This window comes from Gossypium raimondii, chromosome 4, assembly GCF_025698545.1.
Source record: "Gossypium raimondii isolate GPD5lz chromosome 4, ASM2569854v1, whole genome shotgun sequence".
In the NCBI taxonomy this organism is placed as follows: domain Eukaryota; kingdom Viridiplantae; phylum Streptophyta; class Magnoliopsida; order Malvales; family Malvaceae; genus Gossypium; species Gossypium raimondii.
The window spans coordinates 47932301-47941652 of NC_068568.1; the positions used below are offsets into that span (position 1 = coordinate 47932301).

The window sequence follows — 9352 nt, forward strand, 5'->3', positions numbered from 1 at the left end:
TATATTTTTACATTGATATTCAAATATAAGTAAATAATGAGATTTTTTAGGGAAATATAGGTTAAATCAAATACCCTAAACTTAGTATATAAAACAATGCTGCATAAATATCGGTATTTTACAATGCTCAAACTCTTTTTTAACTTTTTTTTAAGTACCCACGTCCAACAATGTTATACATATTTTGGACAAAGATACGATCTTTAAAATAGATGAAAATTTTCAAAAAAGATTTGAAAAATATTCAAATCAAAGGAAATGAAATCGTGTGCATAGCTGCACATTAAATCAAAGTTCAAAAGAAGCTTGCAACACATCCATACTCAAAGTCAATGGCTACCAGTTTATTCTTCCCATCTCTACACTATTTTCTATCTTCTTACTCTTCATTTTTTTGGTTATAACATCCTACACATTCATATATTACTGGGTATAATCCTTCAAAGAACCTTTATAATATGATCCTTCAAAGACCATATAAATATATGAAAAAAAAAACTTACAAATAATCAAACAAATACATATTCATATCAAACAGCCACTTGAGTCTAAGCCGCATAAAGTTGAATTTGGTTAGTGCTAATGGCAACTCACGGTCAAAGAACTGTTAATACAGCATAGGAAGCTGGCAGACTAAATTAAATTAAAAGTAAACAACGAACAGGACAAGACAGCTGAATTTGCCTAAATGATCTAATCGAAAACACAAGCAAGCAAATGATCAATAGTTCAACATAGATTTTCTGAAGCAAATTCTATTACACTAAAAAGCCATGTCCTCTCGTTGAGTAACGAGCAAGTTCCCAGACAGGTGTCTCGTTGGTGTGGGAAGCTACCATTCCAAAGTTATGTTAGCAAATTATAACATACAGTGAATGACGACAAGGATAAACAGACAGAGAGAGAGAGAGACCTACATAGGATATACTTCCATATTCCAATGAGGTCATTTCGACATTTTCCTTTTCTTGACCTTTCTACTTGAGTTCTAATCTGATCTGCAACACTAACTTTCCTAAGAGCCTTGCCCCCTAACTACTTAGCCCTACCCTTCCTCATCATAATCTTCTTCATCCTCATCTAACCTTTTTCCAAGCTGAGCAAGTTGAAGAGGATCAATGGCCATCTTGTCCATGTCTGAAAGAGACCAGCCTGGGTATTCTTCATGTTTAGTTTCAGTTATTGGTTCTGCTGAAGAAGCCTGAGCTGCTGCTGCTGCTGCTGTTGCCGGCTCAGGAGCAGCAGCAGTAGCAGCACCCACTGTGGGCTTTGCTTCCACGTTCTCATCTACCTCTGCATTCAGATCAAAATTCCGAACAGCTTGGTTGGCATCTTCAGCAATTGTGTTCTCTTTTATCGGTTCCTTGGACTCAGAACCATCATCTACCACCATTCCAGGGGTTGGATGACTTTTGCTGTTTTGTTGAAGAGTTGCACAGGGTTCAGGTTCTATTTCACGATGAGCATCTCTTTCCACATTTCGACCTCCTCTTCCACGTCCCCGACCTCGTCCCCGGCCTCTCCCTCTACCAATGGTCCCTACATGACCCACATCATGCTGCATAGAGCATGTCTAAAAAGTCAGTTATTGAAAGCACCGAAATTCACACACACATTAAATAGATGATCGATTTTAAGTTTATTTATACTTCATGTAAGAGGCCTGTCATTGAAAGTATTTATTCACAAACATCTAAAATAATATACATTGCAGTGAACAAACCTAGTTCATCTTTTGCAGAAGTATCTGGCATCTATATTGCTCCAATTCACTAAATTTTCTTGAAATACCCATGTCCAAGACATACACGGACATGGGCATAAAGATATAACTCCTCAAAAACCCTCCAAATACATGAAAAAACTTATAGAAAATTTAACATACCCGTGTCAGATATATGTCCGTATCCGACACTCATACCCGAGTCCAAGTAACATAGTTTGGCTTTGGCATAATAAATTGAAGTTCACCAGATACCTCTTTGTCACTGAAGAAAAACATTCACCACCATTCATTCTTAAAGTTGCACAAAAGCACATCCGATGATCTATATTTTTATAGCTGTCTAGAAACACACACACACACTCACAAAAAAAAATGATGTTGAAATGGAAGCCATCTTACAATTCTGCTCCTCTTTGATTCTTCATCACTGTCATGGACTTCATCTCCGGCGGCTTTCCTGGCAGCAAATATGGAAACATATCATGAAATAAGTGAATCTTTCGATGAATTAAAAAGTAACAAACACAAAGCATCGCTTTCTCTAACCTTCTCCTTGAAATACTTCGATCGTCATCAGCAGCAGCAGCAGCAACAGCATCGGAATGACCATGACCATGACCATAATCAGGAACCCGGCTAACAATTTCCCTCAGAAAATCAAATACATTATAGCTCTGTACACAATGCTTTCTGCAGTTTAGTTGGGCACTTTAGTTAGACCAAAGCACAGGACATAATAAGATACCATGCTGATCAGAAGACTTGTTAATTGAAAAAAGTAGCATGATCCGGAACAGGAGAGAAAAGATTCAGAATCACGATTATCCATCTACAATAATCAGCATAGTTGATCTGTATCTAAATACTTTATGACCCGAAAAGGAGGAAATCTGGACCAGGTCCAACATAAAATTAGAACCTTTTAGGAATCAAATTTGTGAGAAAGGGATGATGTAGCTTGATAAGTTATGGAATGCTAGTTTCAATTATTGAAATCAAAGAACACATTTCAAGAAACTTTCTATTCCTCCACTCACCCTAAACACCCCAAAAGCTCTTGTATGAGGACATGAAAGGATATTTGGTTGATCACCACGGAATCTTGATATTCTTATATCATGTTACTTTATATTAGTTTGCAGTAACATTGATAGTTGTGTTTTCCACTATGGTACCCTGACTCCACATTTTTCTTCAAGTACCCATGTCCAACACCCATATACAACACGTATTCAAACATGGACATGGAATATGATCCCCCAAGAATTCTTCAAATACATGGAAATCTTGGGAAAATTAAATACTCATGTCAGACACATACCCACATCCAATTCTCACACCCAAGTCCAAGTAACATAGGTTTTCCATGTGTTTCTTCCTTCACTATTAGATACAATATTGTGCTAATTCTCTTCTCTTACTCACAAAGTGCACCTTTTAGGGGGAAAATTCAAATAAAAGAAAGATCAGATATTCTTGGTTTACTAAATACTGAGATGAGCACTTCTACAAAAAAGAATGGTCACGTCAGCCAATGTAGTTGCCAAGTGGTAATTTCTTTGTAAACTAAAACTATTACAAGAAGTCTTTACTGAAAGTATCTTACAAGCTCTAATTCTGTTGCTCCAACTCTTCATTTTCCCTCCATGTTTGATATCCATATCCGACATATATTCTGATACAAGTATTAAGGTACATCTCCCAAATGTATAGAAAAACATAAAAAATAATAATCAGCAGACCAATATCCTAAAATAACCCCAAGTCTAACATATATACAGCCCAGCGGAGGGCTTAATTCATGTTCAGGACAGGAGAACGCTTGAATGTTGGTATTTTGAGAGAAATTGAATCTGGGTAGTAAGTAAATCTTAAATTTGTTTCTTTCATACCATCTTTGGTTTTTCGGCGGTATTGCATCTATTTGCTATCCCCAGTCCACTCACACACTCTCTCTTTTCCCTTGACTTCGTGTCACTCTCTTTTTTCCCTCTCAACATCTCTTCCTTCTCTCTCCAACTCCAAATCAATCAGTGCCCGAACCTTTAAGATCAAAACTCCAAAAAAATATCCAAGGCTTTTAGTGAGGTTATCATATTTATACTATAGCTATCAATGTAAATGGTGCACGTTCACATGGTCAGAAAATTGAAACAGAATAGACAAAGAACATTATGCGTATGAAAACTTATATAAATGCAGAAAGATCCTTGAGCCCTCAAGCAGACAACAAACATTGTATGCTAATTGCTACAAAGAATAATGTTAATTCTTCACTTACAAATGTAATGAATTCATGGTCTTTGCTCCTCTCTGAAGGGTAATCTCATATGTACGATCACAAAGGTCTTGTAGAAACAATTCCAATGCTTTAGCTGCAAGGCCATAGAAAGAAGCATGAACAAGTAATATACAGACGTGGGGGAATTAGTTACATAAAATTGTTTACTTTGCTGCCACTCACAAACTAAAACAGGCACTGCTAACGCAATCTTCCCTACATCTTCATCGGCTTGCATAATCTTTTTAATGCGAGCCTGAAAATCAAATATGTTTGAAAGTTTCAGCACAAATCACAGTTAACGTCTATTAAAAGTGATAAGAAAACCAAAGATAAGGGAATATCATTCCAAGAAGGATAGCTTATAGATCCATGATCCAAAAGCATACATAAAACATCAAAAAGATATATATTATTTACCAAACTTTTTAATCATTCTCTTACAAAAAAAAAGTTTAAAAACAGCTTGAAGGATGTAAAAATATTTCCAGTGTGGAACCATAATATTGTATATTTAAATTAAAAGCAATCAACATTCTCTATTAGAATCTGATATATTAAGAAACCAGACAAGGTTTGTTAAAAAAATCCAGGAGAGTAGAAGATGAGAAGAAATGACCATTGACACGGCATTCCTTGTCATTCCATTAAGTGAGCATCACCTTTCAGGTCACTGGTTTAATATCATCAGCTTAATGCAAGTAACCTATCATGAAGCTCGCTTATTTTACCAGGTTTTGATTTCAAACCAATCAAGACACAAGTAAATAGAGCGCAGATGTCAACAATAAACAAGAACAGCAAGATTGATAAGAAACTAAACTTCTAGAAATCGGTAAGCAAGACATTCTGAAGCCTACCATCAGTTGATGTTATAGCTCATAGTATGGTCATCTGAGAATATTACTGTAATACTTGATGAAAAACTATAATTCTAAAGATTTTATAAGCAACAGCTGCCAGTGACTACTTCAAAAAGAAGGCAATTTCCAAAAGATGCATTAGAGAAACTCTTTATGGATAATGATCCCTTCTTAAAGCAAAAGCTATGTCTGCAAACTCATTGCTTAGTTCTATCATCCTCTTAAAAAAACATTTTATTTCAAAATTTTCAAAAAGATAGTGAAGGCTTTAACATGATCCTTCACCTTCCTGTAGAAGGCAATAGAGGTGACCAGTGAAACTGTCCAGAAAAGTGCCCTATCAGGACTACTGAATTCCAAACTCCAACTAGTGATTGCAAAAGGTTACGTTTCAGACTAAGAAAAGAATTGTTAACACAAGAACAGAAAGAGATAAAGGCACATCCAGAGAGGATTAGCAATCACAGAGACCACACACTATACCATACTGCTCATTCTTAATATGTCAGAATTTATACAAATGATTACTTAAGGATTCAAAAAAGGCGTCGAACAGATGATAACTTAAAATACCAGATTAAAAAAGAAATCAGTCCCAAGTTCCAACTACTGTAGTGTTGGTACATTGCAGAAAATCAATCAAACAACTCTCGGTTCTTGCTTCCAAGAAAAGGAGAAAATCAAGAACAAACCATTGACTTTCAGCATGTGACCTTAGACAGTAAATCAAAACTGAACCATGCTCAAAACCACAAAAGTTCTGCACAACCTTCGAAGAATTATACCTTTTTTAAGAAGCTAAAATATTCTGACCAAAATAAGAACGCTAAGCAAGAAGACTGATTACAGCATTTTAATTTGCTGAGAAACAAAAGTTCACTTGGCACCGTCTTCATTTCAAGATAAGAATAAGAAGAAATTTTTTTAATAATAAAATAGATTTATGTACACATAAGCTACACGTTTCATAAGAGCTTGCATCCCAAAACCAAGGAAAGAAACAAGGGTGCCAAAAGTTTTTTATGCTCGTCAACTTCATACACATTAAACCAATTCTATAGAACTGAAATAGAATACTATTCAACAATAGCATTAAAAAGCCAAAAAAAAGTAGCAGCAGCTATGTCGCTCCTGACTCTTTGCTTTAACTTTAAGTACATGAGTATGGGGCTATGAACTTCCAAAGATAAGTATATGGAAAAACTTGAAAAAAAAAAAGTAGATACCCATATCCAACTCTTATACCAGAGTCCAATTAATATCCCGATAACATAAATAAAAAACGACCTAATTGTTATATATAAATTAACTGAATTATGATTTCAAATCACCTAATTTGTTTGAACCAATCATAGCCTAGAAAAAGCATAATTCAAGAGGAATTTAGGAAAACATCACCTCCATAGCTAGTAAAAATTGACCAATTTTGTAGAACCATCCAAAAAAATAAAATTAGAAAACCATAAAAGAAGCTACCTGGGGTTTTCATAGAACAGCCAAAAGAAAAAAGAATCCTCCCTAAAATGACTATGAAAAACACAAAACCAACAATACACTCCATGAAAATTCCATAAAACTAAAAAACTTAATAAACTAAATTTTCAAAAACCCTAATTATTGAAAACATCATCCAATAATATGGGGAAATTTTCCTACAAATCGAAATTTCAGCAACAAAAACAATCACAAAACCAAAAAAACACCCAGACTTCAATTCCATACGAATCAATCAAAAATCAAATACCCAAAACAAATTAACAACAGATAAAGCAAAGAAATTAACCAAATTCAAAGAAAAGAAAATATAAAAAAAAAAATGAAGCTTACAGCTGGGAAACGGGTATCAAGCTTCTTCCTCATGGTTTGGTTGGCAGATTTGGATCATTAAATTATTAAAATACTAAAAAAAAGTCAACCAAAACAAGATCTTTTCCCTTTTAAAGAAAAAAAAAACCCTTCAGAAGGAAATCATTGTTGCCCTAATCCTTTCAAACATGAAAAAAAAAATCTAACAAAAAACACCACCTTCCACCTATCGCAGATCCGAATATAGCTTTTTTCTTTTAGATCATATAAAAACCAAACAAAAAAACGAAATTCTATGTTTCAAAGCCGAATATACGTCCGTACAAGTTGGACAAAAAGGAAAACTAAAAAGCAAAAATAAAATAATTTTTTAAGTCAATTGTATATAGAAGGATAAACTTACAGTAAGAATAATTTAAAGTTTAACAGTCCAATAGATGCTGGACGCGTGTTCAGCTCGATACTTTATGCGAGATCTAATATACCATTTTTACACGTGAGATATGTTCATTGGACTGTCTTCACAGTTTCATGACTGATTCACAAAACATTTCTCCGATATTTGTTTTTTGTTTTCTATTTATGTTCTAATATTAAAGTATGTTAATGGGACACACAGTTCAAACTCATTATATTAAATGTTTATTTTATAAAAATTTTACTTCATCTAAATAAAAAGTTTTATTTGTTGATTGAGTTTTAATTGATTAGAATCTGTATTATTGTTAGTGTAGGAGTACTTATATTATCTTCTTTATTTTATGGATTGGAAGAAACTATAAATCATTTTAAATATTGTGTCAAAAAATAAATATAATTCAAATTTATAATGAAATTATGGAAAATAATAATAATAACTTTTATTTAAATCTTATATAAATATTCATATCTGCATATAATCCAAAACAGGCGAAGGAAAAAGCAACCGTAAAATTACTTTTTTCTATATTTAATTTGTCTCTTAAATTCAAAAACTTTAATTTAATTTGGGCTAATTTCAGTTTAAATAAGAAATTAATTATCTAAGTTAATCATGTATGCACTAATGTAAAATGTAGACTCTCCTAAAATTTTGAAACCCAATCATCTACCTAATATAACTACTACCACTAATCACCTAAAAATATCAAGTTGTCATCTACAATACTCTAGTTAAGTCCCAACTATGTCTCAACTAAGCTCTAGCGATGCTCACCTAGTTATGGTTTTCACGCTAAAACACGGAAAAACAAATCTATCGACATGCGAACTAACAAGTTCACCAAAAGCATATAGGGTTGGCAGATTGTCTTCCAGCGAAGCATTTCATCGATAGGCGTACTGTCAAATTCACGCAATATGTCACCCAAACACTTAACGAATAATTCACCAAACTCATCATTTTTCTACACCGGCTTATTCAACTACATGCTAAACAACATATCGATACGGTCTACATCGGGCAGACTGCTACATCCTAATTAGCAGAATGTCAAAATTTTCAATACTAAGGCTAGGTATCAGTTCCTAAGGCCCTAGGTACTGCACCCCTTATACTTTGTTGGGTCATTGCACTTTCTTGTGCAAAAAGGGCCCCCCAATGCCCAAAATTGATCCTGAACACCTCTGAAGTTCAATGTTCTTTCAAATTGACATCAAAATATTTTAATATCTTTTGTAATAAAAGTTTTTATAAAAAAAATGCACTAGCCTAAGAGTATTCTAGTGGCACATCCTACTTGTATCGTACGCTAGAACGGGTAAGAGCTATTACAATGAACATCTTATTTAGTGTAATAGTTTGTGTTGATCGTGAACGAGTTTGACAACCAAAGGAGCAAAAGATCATCTTGACGATAAATCTTTCTAATGTCCTTCCAACCATTGGAAAGGTAGTTGTTCAATAATAGCTTTGTCATCCTTAAAATGGGCTCGAGTTTCAGTTTGTATAATGTAGTTTTTAACTTATGAAGAGAAAATTGTTTAACCAATTCGAATTGATTTTCAATTTCTTAAATTTTTTAACCCTAATTAAAATTACTTTATTATGGTTAAATTATAGTTAAATTTTGTTAATAGTTCCTATACTTTATGAAAATTATGATTTTAGTCATTATACTTTAATTTGATCATTTTAAATATACTTTTAAAATTTTATATTTCAATTCTCACAAAATGATAGTTGTTAAATTTATTAACTTATGTTATTTCCAAAATCTAATGCAGCAAATATATTATCATACATGTAACGTCATGTCAACATGTTATTTTCACATATTACTCACGAAAAATTCAATTAACGGATCAACGACTATCATTTACTTCAACTTTGAAAATTTAAATCTTAAAACGATTCATTAATTAGAAAATATGAGCTAAATTTACAATTGTCTATAGTACGAGATTGAAAACTAAACTTAATCAAATGAATTTAATTACTATTATTTGAGTGAAAATTAAAATTTTAAATTTTTAAAATATAATTTAATTATTTTAAAAAGTACAGAAGCTCCAATTGATTAAATTAAATTACATAGATTGAATCCACTATTATGGTTAAATTATAGTTAAATTTTATTTGGTTTTGAGGTTTATTTTGATGCTTATGTTTAATTTCGATATTTCTTTTAGAATTTATGTTTTTTAAATTAGTATTTATGTTTAGTTTTTGTTACATGTCCAGAATTAATGGTGTTA

The 9352-nt window shown here is 32.8% G+C and overlaps 1 protein-coding gene across 1 annotated transcript; it reads right to left on the minus strand.

Moving 5' to 3' along the window:
- Positions 1 to 718: 718 nt before the first annotated feature.
- LOC105779184 (uncharacterized) lies at positions 719 to 7005 on the minus strand. Its single transcript, XM_012602934.2, has 6 exons — positions 6698 to 7005; positions 4191 to 4263; positions 4008 to 4101; positions 2273 to 2416; positions 2126 to 2183; positions 719 to 1558 (listed from the first exon to the last, which is right to left on the minus strand). The coding sequence occupies exons 1-6, from the start codon at positions 6728 to 6730 to the stop codon at positions 1046 to 1048; spliced, it is 915 nt and encodes a 304-aa protein (XP_012458388.1). The 5' UTR covers positions 6731 to 7005; the 3' UTR covers positions 719 to 1045.
- Between the last annotated feature and the right edge of the window lie 2347 nt (positions 7006 to 9352).